Source organism: Mirounga leonina, unplaced genomic scaffold, assembly GCF_011800145.1.
Source record: "Mirounga leonina isolate KUSES-001 unplaced genomic scaffold, KU_Mleo_1.0 Mir_97, whole genome shotgun sequence".
Lineage (NCBI taxonomy): Eukaryota > Metazoa > Chordata > Mammalia > Carnivora > Phocidae > Mirounga > Mirounga leonina.
This window is the reverse complement of record NW_023270889.1, coordinates 1,074,931-1,096,793: the sequence shown is the minus strand read 5'-3', so window position 1 is coordinate 1,096,793 and position 21,863 is coordinate 1,074,931. Positions and strand designations below refer to the sequence as shown.

At 39.8% G+C, this 21,863-nt stretch overlaps 1 protein-coding gene across 1 annotated transcript; it reads right to left on the bottom strand.

The window, feature by feature from the left end:
* Nucleotides 1–18,600: 18,600 nt before the first annotated feature.
* On the bottom strand, nucleotides 18,601–21,007 carry LOC118006506 (TIMELESS-interacting protein-like). The gene is given in 3 exon segments (XM_034999192.1): nucleotides 18,601–18,722; nucleotides 20,151–20,952; nucleotides 20,954–21,007. Coding segments are annotated over 3 exon segments (978 nt in total).
* Between the last annotated feature and the right edge of the window lie 856 nt (nucleotides 21,008–21,863).

Sequence of the window (21,863 nt, the reverse complement as noted above, 5' to 3'; positions counted from 1 at the left end):
TGTTCTACATTGCATTTTAGAACTCTCTCAGGCTTCTGTGTGGAGAATGCAGTGTAGACTGGAAGAAGGGGGGGGATGTGGCAGGTACAGCAGGAGGTAAGGAGGGATCAGCCAAGGTGGGAGCAGTGAAGTGGAAGAAGGATGGGATTCAGGAGCCATTTTGGAGGTAGGGCCAGCATGACTTCCAGGTGGATAGGGCCAACAACAGTGATGGCAGACCTAGTCCTGTCTGAGACATTGCTCTTGCCCCATCCCTACGCAGGTCACTGGTTTTGAGCCAAAATGGAATAATATCTAATGCTATTTGAAAACATTAGGGATTTTACCTTAGCTTATTTAAGCAGAAAAAAAAAAAAAAATCAAATTCCTGTCCAGGGAGAAATTTGTTTGCTGCTTCTTACCTCCTAACCTTTAAAATAGCATCCTGTCTCATAAGACTATTTCAATGGGGTTTATTGTTTTTGATTACTGTGCTTTCCATAAATGCTGAAACATCATATTCACATTCCTAAGTTTATCTTTTCTTCTGAGTATTTTGACACTCTGGCTGCATTTACTGAATCCTTCATGACATCAGACATTTACACACGGCTTTTTGCCATTGGTCAGTTTCCCCAAGTAAATGCTGACATCGTAATAGCAAGCATTCAATGAACACTTACTATATCCAAGGCATTGTTTTAAGAATTTCACATTTAATCCTCCCAGTCACCCTTTGAGTGAGTACTCTTATTACTATCATTTTATAAATGAAGAAACTGAGGCAGGGGCACCTGGGTGACTCAGTCAGTTAAAGCGTCTGCCTTCGGCTCAGGTCATGATCCTGGAGTCCTGGGATCGAACCCCGCATCGGGCTCCCTGCTCAGTGCGGAGCCTGCTTCTCCCTCTGCCACTCCCCCTGCTTGTGTTCCCTCTCTCTCTCACACACACTCTCACTCTATCTTAAATAAATAAATAAAAATTTTAAAAAAAGGGGGGGGTAAAGTCATCTGCCCAAGCTCACACAGCTGGTAAATCGCAAAGCCAGGTTTTGCATTAGTCTGGCTGCAGAGCTCCAGGTTCTCAGTCACTAAGGTGTGCTTCTTTCCCTCTGTCTCCTTTTCACTCTTTTCTATATAACTGAAGCTGCTGCCTTCAGAATCAGACTTGTTTCTCCTGCAAAATCCCCAGTGTGCCACTAAGAGGCGCTTTGGCCGGGCAGGGCTTCCAGGTGTGGAACCGGAGAGGAAATGCCATAATTCAGAGGCTGGATGATTCAGCCCCTCTCCAGGAGGACTCCGCATCTAAGCCACCCAGCCAAGGTGGGAGGAGAACCACCCTCCCAGGGAGCTGGCTGGACAAAGTTGCCAACCGTGGAAGACTCCCATGAAATGCCCGCTCTTCTCCTTACCTCCTCTTCTGCCCACCACCTCATAGTTCCTGTGTTGCGCCCACCTACCAGTCCCTTCTCAAAAGACGGAAGAACTCAGAATTTCTCAATAAGCTGTGCAACAAATTCTGGTTGCTCCTCAGGGTCATCTGAGGCTGGCCTTTAGAAAGTAACGACAAGAGGGTCATTAACTCATTTGTTATCACATTTTTTCCAGATGTAGTGTTCAATAATTTATCAGTTGTGTATAACACCCAGTGCTCATCACATCACGTGCCCTCCTTAATGCCCATCACCCAGTTACTCCTTCCCCCACACCCACCTCCCCTCCCACAACAGCACCCTTAGTTTGTTTCCTATAGTTAAGTGTCTCTCGTGGTTTTTCTCCCTCTCTGATGATACATATATACACACCACATCTTCTTTATCCATTCATCTGTCGATGGACATCTGGGCTCTTTCCACAGTTTGGTTATTGTAGACTTTGCTGCTATGAATATTGGGTTGCAGGTGCCCCTTCAGATCACTACATCTGTATCTTCGGGGTAAATTCCCAGTAGTGCAATTGCTGGGTCATAGAGTACCTCTATTTTTAGCTTCTTGAGGAACCTCCATACTGTTTTCCAGAGTGGTTGCACCAGCTTGCATTCCCACCAACAGTGTAAGAGGGTTCCCCTTTCTCGGCATCCTCGCCAACATTTGTTGTTTCCTGTCTTGTTAATTTTAGCCATTCTGACTGGTGTGATGTGGTATCTCATTGTGGTTTTGATTTGTATTTCCCTGATGTCAAGTGATGTGGAGCATCTTTTCATGTGTCTGTTGGCAATTTGTATGTCTTCTTCGGAGAAATGTCTGTTCATGCCTTCTGCCCATTTCTTGACTGGATTATTTGGGTTTGGGATGTTGAGTTTGATAAGTTCTTCATAGATCTTGGATACTAGTCCTTTATCTGATATGTCATTTGCAAATATCTTCTCCCATTCCATAGGTTGCCTTTTAGTTTTGTTGACTGTTTCTTTTGCTGTGCAGAAACTTTTTATCTTGATGAAGTCCCAATTGTTCATTTTTGTTTTTGTTTCCCTTGCCTTTGGAGACGTGTCTAGCAGGAATTTGCTGCAGACGAGGTCGAAGAGGTTACTGCCTGTGTTCTCTTCTAGGATTTTGATGGATTCCTGTCTCACATTTAGGTCTTTCATCCATTTTGAGTTTATCTTTGTGTATGGTGTAAGAAAATGGTCCAGTTTCATTCCTCTACATGTGGCTGTCCTAGCCTCAGCAATCAGACAACAAAAAGGAAAAAAAGGCATTCAAATTGGCAAAGAAGAAGTCAAACTCTCACTCTTTGCAGATGACATGATACTTTATGTGTTATCACATTTTTGCTCCAAAAATATTGAAGATTCCCTCCACAGTTTCATTATTAGAAGTGAAATAAGCCTGGGGAACACAGTAGTCCAAACTGTTTTCTTTACCTTCCACTGCATATCTTCTTCCAGAAAATTCTCTCAAGTTACTTGGTTTTCCAATAATCAGCACGAAAGTAACAGACCTCCCTCGTTTCCTAATGGTAGTATCAGCAATGAATTTAACAGAATTGAGGTTTATACAAAGAAATGCATTACACTTTATCTCCTTTAATGAATTCTTCAGCAATAACTGTAGAGGCAATAATTGTAAAAATTCATCTCCTATACTGTAAGTCTTAACTTACTATATATTTCAGTTAAATAGAAGGCTTTTTTTTTTTTTTGCTCCAATTGCCATAGGGTAATTTTCTATAGAAACCGACATGCATTCATTAGAAGTGCTGAATTTATGTAATCAAGTCCTCAATCTGTTCATTCAACTGTTTGATTTTCAATAAAAGTATTATTTTAAAATATTATACAGTGTATGTCAGATATTTCCTATGGTTATATTAACTTCCAAATTCAAAACTACAAAGGAAAAAGAACTATAGTTATGGTTTGCATTAGACTCTCATCTTATTTAAGTTAGGAAGACCGCAGTGGGACATCAATTAATTTAAAGTTTGAAAGCCATTTGAACTCTTTGAAATCTTCCAAATAGCTCAGAACCTTGTAGATAGCTTCACTTAAAAAAAATTCATCTTCAAACCAATAAGGTAATTTCCTCCTTTATTGGACAGGTTTAATTAAACATTCAGCAAAAATGAGAGTGACTATGTACCAAATGTGGATATGTCCAGAAACCAAGTCTTTCAAATATCAGAGCAATCTGATGAGAGTTGTTCAATCACAAGGATGACTCCATCCATCACCTCCTTCAGGGCTTGACTAGAAGAGTTTTATTTTTCTCTTAACAAACTTTTCTGATTTTACTTTTCAAAGGACATCACTGAAACCAAAGCACTGTTCAGACCTGTGTATTTATTTTTGTATACGGTTTAAAATTCAAGGTACAAAAGTGTGTTCATTGAAAAATACTCCTCTCTCACAGCTACCCGTTGCCCCCATGGGCAATCACTCTTACTGGATAATTATAAAAAATATGCCATGCTTTTATGAAGATACACTATCTATATAAATATGGGCTAGATGTCCTTTTTTTTAGTTATTTCATAGCTGAGATGCTGTGACTCCTCAAAGCCAGAACCTGCATTCTATTGCTGACCTCCCTGTCCTACTAACACGGATTATATATTGGTCCCAGAGCTTCCTGTCTAAACTCAAGCGTATCATTCAGTGTGGCTAGTAGAGGATGAATAGCAGTATTTTTGGAGAAGGGTTCATCTGACAAGTATAGAGGAGGAGATGAAATTACATAAGCTGCCCATGTGTGGGTATTGGTAGGCATGTGCTTTCAATGGTGATTTTACAAATAATCCAGATGGAGTTGTTAAGTGTCAGGGTGAGAGTTACCCCTCTGTGCCTTACTTTCTAATCTCTGCAGTCAGGACACTAAAACATCCGCTCTACAGTTGCTGGGAGAATAAGACAAGATGAGTGTATATAAAACCCTTGGCACCACGGAAACACTCCATTCATGGGAGTCATTAGTTTCACCTTCATCAAAGAACTCCTGACTTAGTGGGAGAGACCAACAAATATACGGTCAGTGAGGCAAAATTCCAAGGGCATGGACTCAGTGTTGAGTCTGAGCTTAGCATGATTAATGATCCTGAAAATCCCTCAAAAATCCCATCAGTGCCATTCAGTTCAACCATTTCCCTTCCTTCCTGCACTTCACCAGAAGACCAGTATGGCACTTCTAGTTGGCAGTCCTTGTCAGAGAATTTGCCTGAATACAAAAGCAGCATATTCTTTCTTTCTGCTGAATCTGCTTCAAAGTTGTGCCACTGGAAAGAATCCAGAGAAAGTTTGCTAAACCTCTCTCAAGCCTCAGTGTCCTTATTGGCAAAAACGGAGATGATGGTGCCTACACTCCAGGACTATTCTGAGGACGGAGTACGGGAATGGATGAGAAACACCTCATCTGTGCCTGGCCCTCAAAATGAGCCTGTGCCCTTCTCCCGTGACCCCGTATATTCGGACGGTTAGCGCAGTGTGTCGCACATAGAAGAAAGGTTCAGGAATGACAATTGTTTGTTGATTTGGTGACTTGCGCCCCCAGCCACAAATGGTGCACTTTGAGGCCCATGCTTATACCCAGATACTTAATTGGAGTACATGGGCCTTTGGAACCCAAATCTGATAAGTATTCAGGAAAACTCCTCAAGAGAGATGAAGCTCAGAGATTAGCTAAATACACTTTCTCCAGTTGCCCTACATTTGATGCCAGCAGGCAAATCAGAGCCAGTTGGGCAGTGTGCAATTCCGAGAAATGAGGAAAGTGAAGAAGCACCTGTTCCTCCTCCAGTAAAGCCAAGGCAAATGGAAAAGCTTAGAAATAGATCGTACCATCGCAAGCGCAATGGGGAAGGTTGGAAACGTGCTGTAAAAAAGCCCATTGCTGGTGAAAACACGGCTTCTCACTCGTGCTAGAGAGCCTGTCAGACTGGTCTCGGACCGGACAGAGGACTGAATGGCCAGGGGCTGGACGCTACTATGGGAACTGGGCCCCAGGCACTTAGGATTGAAAACCAACCTAACAAAGCATGTCTGTTTCCATTTGTGAGAGATGAAATGATACGGGTTTTGCGGAAAGCCCAATAATTACAAACGTAAAAAATGCCTGGTTTCCTGTGGCCCCTTGGAGGGGGCCTCAGACTTGGTGGCTATGGGGCACTAGTTCTGCGGACTTCACCAGAAGGAACTATTAGGTTTAGATTCTTGTTGTTGTTCTCCATTTAATTCTTATTCTTTCCATACATTTCTAATTCTTTAAACATAATTGCGACTAGTGGTATGAAAAGGACACTTCCACTTGTGAGCAAAGTGTATAGTAAGAGTCCAACAGCAAAAACCTACAGAAGACTCAAGTAGGTATAGCGACAGCAGTAACAAGGGTTGCAAATATCCTGTGTTGTATTGTTGAGGTGAGAATCCATAATGTCCGGGGAATACTTTGAAACCTAAGGCACGATCCAAGTGTAATCCCTTAAAAGGTTGTGGGTTTCTTTTAAAATTAAAATCACATATGGCGGGGCGCCTGGGTGGCTCAGATGGTTAAGCGTCTGCCTTTGGCTCAGGTCATGATCTCAGGGTCCTGGGATCGAACCCCACATCAGGCTCCCTGCTCAGTGCAGAGCCTGCTTCTCCCTCTCCCTCTGCTTTTGCTCTTCTGTCTATCTCTCTGTCAAATAAATAAATGAAATCTTTTAAAAATAAATAAATAAATAAAATCACATATGGCAGCTTAGGGAAATCTTCAAGTGGAACGTAAGCAATGCTTATGGATTCTCACCAAGATTCTCGGGAAACTGAGTAAGAACTTGCCAAATACATGTCAAATGTAAAACCACTTCCCACAGTGGGATTTCATGGAGACCTACTTTACAAAAGTGGACCTTGACTGGGACCTTTTCACTGATACTCCTTTGGAAGCAATGAATTTCCAAGAGGACATGATTATCATACAGTGTGATAGGTAGCTCTGATTATCCAAGCACCTAGGACATTATTCAGAGGAAAACCATTAAGGTTCTCCAGGAATTTTTCTTCTGTGAAGGTAGGCGGCTGCAATGGAGACTTCCTTTTTGTGGGTGAATTTGCCCAGCAGATGGCAAACATTCAGTAGGAGAGGAAGAATGACACCAATTATTGCTGATGATGGTTAAAAATGAAATTACCGGGTGCCTGGGTGGCTCAGATGGTTAAGCGTCTGCCTTCGGCTCAGGTCATGATCCCAGGGTCCTGGGATCGAGTCCCACATCGGGCTCCCTGCTCCTTGGGAGCCTGTTTCTCCCTCTGCTTCTCTCTCTCTGTCTCTGTCTCTTGTGAATAAATAAATAAAATCTTTAAAAAAAAAAATGAAATTACCTTAATGAATCTCATACTTGGACTTGAGGACTGAGTCAGAGTTCTAGCTCCATGCAATCATCATGTATCAAAGTCGAGATCTTGATCATTAACTACTGGGCCTTTTTTCCCATCAGTTTTGACAGAAAATTTAAATTCTCTAAGGGATTCGATGTTTTAGAAAATAGGAAAGGATTTTAATATTGCCAACCCCAAAATAGCAACTCCCTGCCTTCCAACTGATATCAGTTTGTCATATGGGAACTACATTCAACTACTGACTCCACATTTAACAATGGTCTCTATCTTCTGGGCGGCACTACTGTCAGAAGAGGGATCAAGGCATTTGCCCACAGGTGCAAATTTGTCCCGGGAAATGCGTTTCATTAGGCGAAGTGGGAATAAAAACCCCCAACATGGCACAGTTTTTCTCAGCTGTTCTCTTGATATAACCATTTAGGCAGTACAACTGTTGTGATTACCAAACTCGTGTCATAATACATGTATACAGATTGATTTCATACCAGAGAACTTCACTGGGGGGGGGGGGGGGGGGGGGGGGAAGAAGTCACTATTTCCAAAGACTGTAAATTTGGCTTCTTTGTGGGTAAAACACTGCTAATATATTTGGTGTACAGGAAAGTGCAGTATTTTGATCTGAAAATCAGAAGCCCTAATCTTAATTCCAACCGACCTTATGACATCATTTCAAACTTTTGAGTTTCATTTCCCAGTAATTCCATGATTCTTTGTTAATGGGGACCCCCAAATTGGAAAGCATCAAAACCAGCTAAATACAATCAGAAGCCTGTTTTCTCATCATCTCCCTAAAATTCGGGAAGCATCCTTAACTTGATTACCAAACCTCCAAAGATATGATGATCAAATGATGGGTAAATATGCATTTTTTTAGGCTTTTCATATGATTATCAGAATTGCTGCCCTAGCCAAAATCCTGCACCAACCAAGGGGTGTTCATCTAGAAGAATGTATTTCATCCTGCTTAATGTGGACCTCAAATATGAATAATATTTGCATGTTCCTAATATGTCTTAGCCTGGAATCAGCAGACTTCTTTTGTAAAGAACCAGATGATAAAATATTTTAGGACTTTCGAGCCACACGGCTTTTGTCACAATTATTCAACTCTGCCCTTGTCAGACAAAAGCAGCCGTATAGGCAATGCATAAATGAATGGTGTGGCTGTTTTCTTTTTTCTTCTTTTTTTTAAAAGATTTTTTTATTTATTTGACAGAGAGAGAACACAAACAGGGAGAGTGGCAGGCAGAGGGAGAGGGAGAATCAGGCTCCCCGCTGAGCAGAGAGCCTGATGTGGGGCTTGATCCCAGGACTCTGGGATCATGACCTGGGTCAAAGGCAGACATTTAACCAACTGAGCCACCCAGGCACCCCTGGAGTGGCCATTTTCCAACAAAACTTCATTATCAAAAATAACCAAGGGATCAGATTTGGCCCATGAGCTTTATTTTGCTGACCCCTCTTCTGGACTCTCTTAATACCTCAGTGTCCATCTGCTGTCATAACACACATTTAATTTATACTAAATTTGTTTAACCTATGAATATTTTAGTTAATGTTATATAATACATTATGAAACTTGTCACACCGTATGTGACTGTATCTAAATTTTTGTTTGATCTATTAATATTTAGACAATATTACATCATGAATATATTGTCATATCATGTGAATTTTTAAAATTCTTTGTTTATTCTATCAATATTTGTAGTCAATAACAAACACGACTTGAAGTAACAAGTCTCTTAACTGTCTAATGGATAATGTAGTAAGTCCTCTCCCCTTTCCTTAACTCTTTCTGTTGCAAAGAGATTTTACATAATTACAGTATTGGGAATAAGTCTATTTACCCTATCCCTAACTCTCTTGATATTAACCATATCCTGTGATAGCTTTTATCTTTGCAGACTGAATTGCTGTAATCTTCATGATTTGTCCTTCAATGACCCCCTCTCCCTCATCTTCCTTATCACTATACGCCTCCATCACTGAGTCTCTTGGGGCTTTGTGGTTCCTGGTAGTGTAGTGACCAAACCAGAACAGAGTATTCCAGCTTGGTCACATCATCTCTTCCTAAAGCTGCCCAGTTGTACCTTTTGACTGCAGCAAGCAGTAAACAAAGTAAAAAAAAAAAAAAAAGTGAAAGTAGGGAAGAAATTGAGAAAGCCCAGAGGATTTTTGGAAAAGCACAATGGACCACATGAAAAAGAAACATTGACTCTTGCAAAACACTCTGAACTGACTACTAATGCATTCCATAATTCCTTTAAATCTTAGTTGTGGACCACAGTTAAGCTTTCTGGAGGGTTGAAAGCATGAGAACAAAACTAACATTCTGCTTTGTGTGGGAATGATCCTGTAAAAATTTAAAGTGAAGAGCTCTGGTAAGAGTTTGTCTGTGATGGAAACCAACCACGCAGAGTTTACGTAAATCACACTTCTGTGAGGGGAGAGAATTTGGGACATAATTTAGCACAGTGGGCTAAACAGCTCTGGAATGGGCTCTGCTGCCCCTACAGGATTACACTACTAATCTGGGAAGATCTACCTTTGCATTGAATTCTCTCCTCTGCCCTCCTGACCCAGGGGGGAAAGTTAACCTGATTAATGAGAGCAGTTACAGAGGGACTGTGTTGTCATTAAAAGTCCTGTGCAGGGGCATCTGAGTGGCTCAGCTGGTTAAGCTTCTGACTCTTGATTTCAGTTCAGGTCATGATTTCAGGGTCGTCAGGTCGAGCCCCACATCGGGGGAGGGGGGAGTTCTGTGCAAAAGTTCAAATTAAAATTTATCATAATCATCATTGGGAGCAACTCTGCAAAATTCATGATACAAACATATCAAACCCACTTTGACACTATGCCAAGTGCTGGGGAAATAATAGTGAGCAGAATGGTCTCTTCCCATGTAGAGCTTATAGTATAATGAGGAAACAGAGCCAATCAAATTCAAGTATGTTTGTAAGTATGGTAAGGACAACAAAGGGGATGTACATTGTTTACTAAAACAGTAACCGTGAGAAAGTAATGATTGACCTAAGATCAAAATGGGAAGGAAGAGTTTCCTCAACAAAAGGAAGAGCACAGGCCAAGCCCCCAACGTAGGAGAGCATGCCAAATGTGGGGGAATAGGAGAAACTCAGAGAAACAAAATATAAGAAAAAGCTGGAGAATGAGAGAGCCCAGGCCACATAGGATCTCAGGAAGCAATAGGGAGCCTTTGGAGTGTTTGAAGATGAGGGATAGCATGTCCTGTTGGTATTTTTAAAAGGAAATATCAAACCATTCAATTAGGGAAGAAATAGCTTAAAGTCAATGTTTCATCTTCTTTTTAAAAAAATCAAAATGAAACAATCTAGAGAGAAAAAAAAAACCCCACTCAGGCTACTCTGTGGAGAATATTGTCAGAAGCAAGAGTCAATCAATGCCTATGCACTTAGTATGATTTTTAAATTATAGCCTGGAAGGTGGCCCAAGCCTCTGTACCATCACATAGTTAAGACATTCCTTTGGGAAATGCTTGGAAATGAATGTTTGATTGACACCCTCCATGACTTTTAATCCTTGGGATCTCAGGCACATACTTTATAGGATGAAAAAGAGATTTAATTACCCTCTGTTTAGGAACTCACCAGCCCTGATTTTCCCTAGTGTCTACCTGGTATTTCCATCTCCATAAAATAGTTCCAGCAATAAGCCAAGTCTGGTCAGTTCTGAACTGTGGGTCTTAAGTACCTTATTGGTCTTTGAGGGTTTGGTTTTTTATTTGCCTATCTCTTGACTTTGCCCCAAGAGAAGAACTGCGCAAAAGTTCAAATTAAAATTTATCATAATCATCGTTGGGAGTAACTCTGCAAAATTCATGATACAAATATATCAAACCACTTAGACACTATGCCAAGTGCTGGGGAAATAATAGTTAGCAGAATGGTCTCTTCCCATGTAGAGCTTATAGTATAATGAGGAAACAGATGCCAATCAAATTTGCCCCACGAGAAGTACTGTTTTTAGATCAATGGAGTCTAAGAAAGTTTGATTTTATTTGGTACTTTAAGGAAATAAATGAAAGTAATTTTGCATAAGAGTATAAATGTTTGCAGTTCAGCATATTGTAGAGTAGGTGAGGAGTCAGTGAATGGTTAGACAAATGGATTTTTACATAGGCTTAAAATTTTAATTACTTTTGTCTGGCATTATAGAATGGAATAAAGAAAATTGATATCACCCATATTCCACCACCTAGAAAAAAAATACTGTTACATATGGCAAATTTTTTCCTCTCTCATTTCTAAAAAAAAAAGTTAGAAATGTATTATATATTCATTTTTAAAAACCTCTTTTTAAAACTTAATGTTACATTATAATCAGTTATATGTGTTTCTGAAAACATGTTTTTTTTTTTTTTTTAAAGATTTTATTTATTTATTTGCGAGAGAGAGAATGAGAGACAGAGAGCATGAGAGGGAGGAGGGTCAGAGGGAGAAGCAGACTCCCCGCCGAGCAGGGAGCCCGATGCGGGACTCGATCCAGGGACTCCAGGATCATGACCTGAGCCGAAGGCAGTCGCCCAACCAACTGAGCCACCCAGGCGCCCTGAAAACATGTTTTTGAAGCTGTTCTAACATTACATGATAGGAATGTACTGATTTTGCCAATTTGATAAGTCTAAAATAATATTAATTTTCATTTCTTTGATTACCAGGCATAATTATTTTTTCATACATTTACCACCCTTCATATGTCTTCTTTTATGAATTACCTATTATGTCCATTATCAAGATTTCTACTTGTTTCTCAGTATTGTCTTAATTTTTAAAAAATGAACTCTTTATATTTTAAGGATATTAATCTATTTTCTATAATATTTACTATACATTTTTTTACCCAATTTGGTCTTTGTCTTTTAATTCTGTGTAAAGTATATTTGGTAAACACACTTACAGATTTTTATGGCTTGAAGGCTCTCCGTGTTTTCCTTTGTGATTCCTTTGTAGCTGTTTATTCAACGATGCTCAGTGAGTGTTATGTATCAGGTGGGAAGCAATATACTGGGAGTAAAACAGAACAAGACAGGGATGGCTTTGCCTTCTCAGAGCTTATAGTTTGATGAGAAAGACAGACAAAAGCCAGGCCAGTGTAATATGGCACATTGTGAGCTCTCTGAGAGGAAGTACAGGGTAATAATGCATCTAGGTGTGAGGTTTTTTTCTGATTTTCATAGCACTTGCTGAATCATGTCAATTTTCAGAGTCAGACCCTCCATTAGTACTGTGAAGTTTTCCATTTTCAAAGCTTCTTTTGTGATTTTGAATATTTCTTCAGTTACATTTTATTTATTCTCTTTTTAAAAATACATTCTTAAAATTCGAATGCTTTTTTATAGAGATGTAACTTACATCCAATGAAATACAAAGACCCTAAGTGTACAGTTCGATCAGTTTTGCCAAACTCATATATCTGAGTAACCCACATCCCTACCAAGATAGCGAACATTCCCTTCACAGAATTTCCTCATACCCCTTCCCGGGTAATCCCAATCCCAGAAGCAACCACTGATCTGATTTCTATCACTTTAGATTTGTTTTGCTTGTCCTGAATATAATATAAATGGAATTATACAATAATATTATGTATGAGACTTCTTGCATGAATTTTTTAGATTTTTTGAGATTTTTAAACATTTTTTTTATTCAGGTTACTGTCAGTTACATATTTTATATTCTTTTACTTCTCTTTTGTGAATTATTTTATCTATTCAGCAATGTAATCATATTTACAATGCATTCTTGGATAGTTACATGGTTATCTGTTTCTGTGTACATAGTTATTGGCCTCTTGGTAGGCGTATAGCACTATCTCATTGTGATCACCGGTCTCTTTTTCATGAGTATAAATTAGCCCTAATTTGACTGTGTGCTCCCCTTCATGTACCTGGCATCTCATCTCATTGCTTCCTTTTAAGGAGTACAATGTAGGGCTTCTGTACTTTAAGGAGTGTCTGATTTTGTGTCCTATAGTGTCAGTCTTACCTCTTACTGCCTTCAGTGGACATACTAATACGATTCTTAATACTGTTCATTTTTTGGTTTCCCTACCATCCTCCTTGTCTTCCCCAGCTTTTTATCTCATAACAGCTACCTGTCCACTTTCACGGTATCTTTTTTCTACATCAACTGAGAATGAGAAACGGCTCCCTAAAATTGTCTTTGGGAGAGTTTCAGTTTCCTTGTTATATACTTTACCCACTGTGCTATTTGTTTTTCATGCTTACTCATCCAGGAATGAAACTGAATCCACTTAGACCCAATATTTGTGTGAATACATGGCATGTGCAATGTGTTCTGGGACCTGCTCAATATGTACCAGGCTATAAGATTTCTGGTTCACAGCTGGAGGGCAGAATGACATGTCCTAGTTCATTATCAGCATCTAATAGGAATGCTGCTGGTGTAGCTTTGTGTATTGAGATAAGATCTTCTCTTCCCCCGCCGCCTCTTCTCCTACGCTCAAAACAGGAACCACAAAAATTTGTCCTCTTTGAGATGCCTTCCTTCCAGGACTCTTCCTCCCTCCCCCCTGTACTTGTTGGGTGTATGTTCCAGGATTTTTACTTATTGGATATATGTTCCAGGATCCGGTGTGCCACTCCCTGTTCTTGTAAGATCCCAATTCACTGTTTTCTAAAGGTTGAGATTTTTCTATGAATATAGAAGGGATGCTCTGCTGGGTTCAAGATGGTTGCATTCAGCAGAAGGGTAGCTGAACAGTTTTCAGGAAGGGACTGAACTATCTGCCTATCTTCTGTGAAGCCAAAGGTTTGGTTTTGTTTTCAGCAATAAATCCTATGTTTGTTAGTAATTGGGATTCACCTTCCAGTGCCGTGGGTCATGTTAGTCCTGACATTTCCCCCCGAGTTTCTGGCTACAGACTGACCGTAGGTCTTGGGTTTTTTTTATATTGTCCAGACCTTTTCTTCTCCCCATGTCTTTTTTTTTTTCTTTTTAAAGATTTTACTTATTTATTTGACAGAGAGAGACACAGCGAGAGAGGGAACACAAGCAGGGGGGAGTGGGAGAGGGAAAAGCAGGCCTCCTGCAGAGCAGGGAGCCTGATGCGGGGCTCAATCCCAGGACCCTGGGATCATGACCTGAGCCGAAGGCAGACGCTTAATGACTGAGCCACCCAGGCGCCCCCTCCCCATGTCTTTATAAATAGTTAAAAATAGGTACTCCTTTCCAGAAATCTAATAAATGTCTTAAGTCCTTTTAAGTTTTAGGAGTGTTTATCATTCTGCACATTTCCCCCATGAATCTTGGCTAACTTCCTCATTTAATCAAGTCCAAGTTTGTGTGAACAACTATCATGTTTCTCTGTTTTACATGATGAACTCTCTATCATTCTTTAGCATTTTGAAGTGCTATCTCAAAAACAAAAAAAAAAACCTTTTACAGATGACCAAATATCCTGGGGAAGAACGGTGGCAGTATGTCTCCAAAGATGTGGCATTATCATCTCCGAGTGGCATCTGAATCCAAGACAACGAATGCTTACTGAGGTCCTATGATGTCTCAGGAACTGTACTAGAAAGTAGATATATAGAGTTACATAAGACATGATCTCTTGCATTGGGGAATTCAAGGTCTTCTTCTTACCTCTACCATTGTCATGTGCAGGACTGGTGAGTCTAGCCTTTGGAATTTGGAAGTCACCCACATTGTTTAAAAGTCTTTTGACTTTTACTAGGCTCATACTGAACTAAGTGATACTGATGCTAGCTGATACTGAACTAGGACCCCCGGGTGGCTCAGTCGGTTAAGCATCTGCCTTCAGCTCAGGTCATGATCCCAGGGTCCTGGGATCGAGTCCTGTGTCAGGCTCCTTGCTCAGCTGGGAGCCTGCTTCTCCCTCTCCCTCTGCCTGCTGGTCCCCCTGCTTGTGCGCTCTCCTTCTCTCTGACAAATAAATAAAATCTTTTAAAAATAATAATAATAATAAAATCTAAAAATAAAAATAAAAATCTTTTCACTCATACAAATATGTATTTTTTCCCTTAGGAGTATGTTCTTTATGTCTCTCAGAAAAGTTTTTGACTCTGGAATTATATTTCATTGTTCTCTGGGGGTAATAAGATCAGTGAGGTGCAAGTTTTGAAGAATAATACTAAATAGCACAGAACCTCAGACTGAGGCTTCAGTACAGCTCTCAAGGCATCCTGTAGGAACCTTCTGCTGCATACAATGAAAATCACAAACCCTGCTCCCTCAGGAAAGAGGCCTATCCTAGCCATAAGATTCAAAGCATAGCTATTAAATATTTCATCATCATACATAAGTATGTGTTATACACAGGATTCTTTTCTAATCCAGAAGTGAGACAACAAAGTTAAATTATAATCTTCTTTTGAGAGAAAAGTTTCACACAATTAGCCTTTGAAATGTATTCCTTAAAGTACCACGAAAACATTGTCCCATAAAATACTGTTTCTAAGAAACACACATGTCCCTGCCCTTGATTTTTCTTATCACCACCAATAAAAATAAGAGCTAGGTTGTTCTCTTCATGAACCTCAAAAAAAAAAAAAAGAAGAAGAAGAAATCAGTCTTGACTTTCTCAATCTTGATTGTAACCCCAAGGTTACCAAACAAAGATAAGGATTCAAGGAGAAAAAGATCAACTACCTGCTCAAAATATTTAGCATAGCAATTCTGAGCTTTTGATAAAGACTCAAAATTCCCATGTTTGTCCACTAGATGAAAAAAGGAGTTTTGTTATTAGGAAACCATATTCAAGAGGTAAGGTAGCCCCTCTAACACTTTTCCTGCTCTATTATGAATTATTGGTCTCTTTACCCAGATGTTTGACAAGTTCTTAGCAAAGCTGAGCCCCATCAGATCTGCACTAATTGCCACTGAACCATCACTTAGTAGATTTCTGCTCCCTTTGATGCCATGAGTGGTAGACAATACTTCAGACCACAAATGGGCAGAACATGTTGAATCCAAACTTTTGGGATGACATGATGCTGTCTGCCCCCTTGTAATGATTTCAGATACAACGGAATGACCCTGGCCATGGTAGGAACTCAAGAAATCTTGGTTCATCTTTTATTTTCTTCCATCCAATGGCTCTTGTTAGTTACACACTCAGCAGAATGTCCCGCTGAGCACAGCATCTCCTGCGGCCACTGTCCCCTCTGGCAGAACCACATGTTAGATAGCTAAAGGATTTTTTTTTAACTATATTTTGCCAGGAGCCCAACTTCTATAGCACTAGACTCCATTCAGTTTTCTACCGCCTGTAGAAAAGGAGAGCCCAGTCTTTCTGAAAGGCTTGTTCTCAAACAAGGGAGCATTGGAGGCAACATGTCAAGAAGGTAGCCTGGTAATTGGTGCTCCTTCCAAAGCCAGATGAAAGATGTGTGGTTGGCTCAGATCATCTTCTCTCCCACCTAGGGAGCAAAATCTACCAAGGACACAGCTGACACCAAGATGCCATCAGGGATTTATAACATGTTTAAGAACGAGGCCAGAAATAAGGCCATTATACAACGTCCCCTATTTGATTGCATTAAAGGAGGAATTTCCACTGACATTTTCAGAGACACATAAAATAATTGCCAGCCCTCACAGGAGAATAGGAATGACCTAAGGCTATATTGCATTCATGTCATGTCTTTAGTTAATATGTCTTGTATTATTAGTTTACTTTCAAACAGATGCCCTGACATATTTTTCTAAAGTGGAAACAAGTCATATTATGATCATGGTTCTTAAGAGAATTACCTAAAATGTATTCATTTAATCTCTCAATCATTTTCCAACTGCTGTTGCTTGCACATTATGTGCTGGATATGATGTAAGGCACCAATATAAAAAGGGGACCATTGTCTACCCTCAAGAAACACACAAGTCTGGTGCAGGTGTGATAGAGTCATGGATGGGGTTTAGGGCAGTTATTGAACAAGCAGGGGAGGAGAGTAAGGAGGAGATTCTACAGAGAAAATAGCACACAGAAACTTACAGTGAGTCCCATGTTCCTGAGATTTGGAGCAGTTGCAAGTAGCCTGATGGGCAGAACACACAAGGAAGAAGTAGGAAAGGACAGCAAGTGTAGCTGAGAAAAGTAGGTTGGGTCAGACTGTAAAGAGCAGAATACTGTGCTAAGTGCTATCTTCTGTGATTCATGGGAGTCACAGTTAGTAGAAGACAAAGTCAGATCTCTTGATTCATAGGCATGGTTTTCTCTTTGGGATTACACTCATCCCTCCAAATGCAAATGACCACCACACTGGATTTGACTGAATATCACTGAATGCAAATACATAAATTGCCTATCAGAAGCAATCGGTGAGTTTTCTTATTATTATCTCCATCTAACAAATGAGGAAAGTAAAGTATAAAGAGTTAAGTAACTCTTCCAGGGTCACACAACGAGTTAGGTGATCCCAGCCAATCTGGCTTCAGAGTCTCTAGTCTTAACTATACCACATACCCCCCTTTGATCTAGAGATCTTTATGCATTTGTGGGTTCTACGGATGTGAATGTTGGCAAGTAAAGGCTCCCTTCCAGAATAGATCTGATAACTGGCTATGTTTGAAATGGAAAGGATGAATGGTCTATAACACAGGTCTTGGGATGAAGGAATGAAAGATGCTCCCTACTCATGTCTCCAGATATCTTTTTCTTTACCCTTTCCTGGCTCTTTGAAACCAGGCATCTGGGACTGGACAGCCTCATCCTATTAAGAGCAGTGAAGTACTAGAAGGATGCTATTCTGAGAAGCTACAAATACTGCAATTGTATTCACCACCCAAGACTTTGAAAGTTAAAGCTTGCAAATCTGAGAGATGGATTTTGTGCCTGATTAGTATTGGTTGTTTGGTTTTGTTTAAATATTCATGGAGATTTGGTGATAGACATTGGGGAGGGTATGTGCTATGGTGAGCGCTGTGAATTGTGTAAGACTGTTGAATCACAGACCTGTACCTCTGAAACAAATAATACATTATATGTTAAAAAAAAGAAGAAGAAGAAGAAGGTAGCAGGAAGGGAAAAATGAAGGGGGCGAAATCGGAGGGGGAGACGAACGATGAGAGACTGAGAAACAAACTGAAAGTTCTAGAGGGGAAGGGGGTGGGGGGATGGGTTAGCCTGGTGATGGGTATTAAAGAGGGCACGTACTGAATGGAGCACTGGGTGTTATACGCAAACAATGAATCATGGAACACTACATCAAAAACTAATGATGTAATGTATGGTGATTAACATAATAAAATTTTTTAAACAAGACATTCAAAAAAATATTCATGGAGAGAATGGCAAAGAAATTGGAATGTAAGTTGAAGTTAAAGCAGGACAGACAGGCCCTTCAAGTGTTTCTCTTTATGCAATGATATTAATAACATCCAAACAGGCCTTAAGGCTGTCTTCTTACTTTGTACTTACCAAAGGAGTAAGATACCATTTTCCTTGGAAGCTTGAATGTTAAATATACTCCACAATATAATTCAAATATCATGGTTTTAAAGTCACCTACTGTGTTTTGAATATCTATAGCCTTCAATACCTTATTAGAAGTCAATATTTGCTGGAAGTTTAACATCAAAGATCCATTATGTGGGAGGAGGCAGAGTTACTCTGAAACATAGAACCAGTACAATGGACACTGTTACAGCAGGACATATCTAATAACATAAAGAAAAGCTTTCAATTAACTAGTATGGAACTTCCTTGACTTACAGTGGGGTCAGTTGAAAATATTGTAAGTTGAAAATGCATTTAGGACACCTAACCTACCGAACATTATAACTTAGGTTAGTCTACCTTAAACGTGCTCAGAACACTTCCATGAGCTTCCAGTTGGTCCAAATCATCTAACACAAAGCCTATTTTATAATAAAATGTTGACTGTCTCCTGTAGTTTATTGGATACTGTACTGAAAGGGAAAACGGACAGAAGGTTGTAAGGGTACTAGTTAGTCACTCTCGTAATGGCTCTTTGCCCCTGCTCAGCATCACCAGAAAGGCTCTAACCACATATCCCTAGCCCAGGAAAAGATCAAAATTCAAGGTACAATTTCTACTAAATATGCATTGCTTTAGTACCACCTTAAATTGGGAAAATCGTAAGTCAAACCATGGTTAAGTTGGAGACCATCTGCACTATGATACACTGCAACTACAAGGCGAAGTAGTGATCATTTCCCCAGACGTGTTTGAGCAGAGATTGAGTAACTGTTGGAGAGTGGTGCTAAGGTGGAATAAGAGCATGATGTCTGAGGCTGAGCTAGAACGGCCTCCGAAGGTTCCTCCAGCTCTCAAGTGTTATGAAATAATTTGCAAGCACTGGCCTGCACAAAGACCTTAGTATTCCATTTTATCATACACACCCCATTCCATATGGAAAAGGATATTCAGTCCACTTTTTGGAAGTTGTTGTCATCTTCATGTTCATTTTTATATCTCTGAAATTTTAATATATGTTGAGCGTATAGATATTATATATCTCTGTGTTATATTATATATTTATATATTATATACCTATATATTGATATATAGATCTGCGTATCTGTGTGTATATGCATATGGCAAATACCTTTAACAACATTTCATTAATCCTCTGACCATATTTGCAAGGTAGAACATGAGAGGTATTTCTGTGATTATAGCATAGATGAGAAAACAGGGGCCCAGGATCTTCCCACATTCTCCTGCCTCTGATGGTTGTTTGGTAATGGTCCTTTGAATAGAGTCCTTTATTTTATGTGTGGATTTTTTGTTCGGTTTTAATTACAACAAAAACTACTTAAAGGGAGAGGCCATAGGAAATCTGGATAACTTTCTTTCTTTTTTTTTTTTTTTTAGTTTATAAGATTTTAATTTCTTTTTAAAAAAATGGACATTAATATTCATTATATATTTACGTCTCAAAACCCCCAACTTAGTGAAAACAAGACATTCAGTAGCACACTAGCAGCAGAAGGTGCTTGTAACTACTAATCATTTTTATAAAGTTATATCTATATAAAAATAAACACTAAAGAGAATAAATAGGCTCAACTAAAGTTAATAAGAAACAAGTATAAATAATACCATATTTTAAACTGGAATCTGTGAAAGTCTTACTACATAAGGATTTTCACTCCAAGCAGACAAAATACATACAAATCTAAAACTTAGAGGATAGCAGGTTAATGGATTTTCTCTTAGTTGAAGCCTATCCAACCTCAGTAACATTTCTGGATAAAGCATAAAGTTGCTACTGTACATTTTAAAAAGATTGGTCCAGTTGTGTGTGCTCTAATTTTTTTAAAAGACTTTATTTATTTGACAGCCTGCTTCTCCCCTTCCCACTCCCCCTGCTTGTGTGTTCTCTATTTTTAATTGCTCCTCCTCATTTACAGCATTGGCAGCAGCAGCATTATGTGGATGGTCTAGAATGTCTTTGTTAAATCCATCTAAAGACTCCTCCTCTTGATCCTCACCTGTATTAACCTCTTCAGTGGTCTGTGCCCTGGGTGTATTTATTAACAAGTCATTTCCGAGGGACTGACTATTACTCAGTAGCTTTGCCTGCCTTCTTTCCAAGGCCAGTTGTTTATTTCTCTCAATTCTCTGTTGTTGTTCTTCTGTTAGGCTTCTACCTGACTCAGAAGCAAAATACTCACTTTTCAATGAGTTTGTCAAAAAGGGATCTGATTGGGTAGCAGTTACATTGTGGCCATGATTTTCTCCTTCTTCATCATTATTGCTAATAAAATCTTCATGTAAAATAGGCAGGTCAAGTCGAATTCGTTTTAAACAGGTCTGAACTTCCTTTTTACTTCCTAGGTATTCAACTCTGTCAATAAAATCCTCGAATTGCAGTTTAGGGAATAGCCTATGTGCCCAATGCTCCATGTGTCTGATTGGCGTTTTCAAGTCTTCAGCCTCATGACCTTTACCTTTGAATTTTGCCTTATCAAACACATGCCTTAATGCTGGAAGCCCTCTCTCTGAAATTAATCTCTGAGCATCCAGCTTGGGTATATTCCGTTTAACTCTTCTCTTTGGAGGTATAGGAACAGGTGCTCCTCTCCCTGACTCTTCATCAGGTTCAGCTCCTTCACCATTTTCTCTCTGTGGAGAGGCTGGAGGTGGAAAAGGAGGAAAAGTTTCATCTTCTCATAATCTGCTCATAATCTGGTAGGTGAATCAAGCCATTCTCCTGTGACTCCAGCATCTTTTCCTCTCGGGAGCACTTCTGCGGTCACAGCGCTGGATAACTTTCCATGGAGAGATTTTATCTTTTGTTTTGTTACCCTAGAACGCATCGTTCTTGGCCTAAGATTTCCCCTCCTCACACATAGTTAATATTTAAGAAGCACATGTTAAATTGAGTTGCCATGTCAGCACTTTCCCAATCTCAGGTCAGAGCAAAAGGAGTCTATGCACAACTTACATCTGATGAGGCAGCTACAAGTCAAAGCATCCTGACAACAGGGCAAATTTCAAGTAATGTGATGCTCCTAGGATTAACATAGAAATAGCAAGATAAATGTGTATGGGTGACTAAACAAGACTTCCCTCCATAAATCAGCTCCTGTCTGAGTCAAAGGATAAATTTCTCAGAAGCATTTGTAGAACTGAACCCAGCTTTGGTTGCCTTAGGGAGGCTGTGTAAAGCAGAGATAACTGCTAGATTAAAAGGAGAATTGGTTTGTGTTCTTGCTGTGATGTTGAGAGGCAGGGGTGACGGTTTGGGTAGACCCTGCTGGAGAGCCCAAAAAAAGATTCGGAGTCCTCTACTTGGAAATAAGGAGTCAACCTTTTTCTTTTGTTTTTTAAGATTTATTTTATTTTAGAGAGAGAAGGGAGAAAAGGAGAGGGGGAGAATCTTCAAGCAGACTCCCTTGCAGAGCCTGACACGGGCTCAATTCCATGACCCATGAGATCATGACCTGAGCTGAAACCAAGAGTCAGATGCTCAACTGACTGAGCCACCCAGGCACCCCTGAACCCCTTTCCACTTTGGCTTTGGGTAAGAAATCTCACTCAAGGATCAACTACATATTTCTATAAGGTCATGGTTTTGCAAG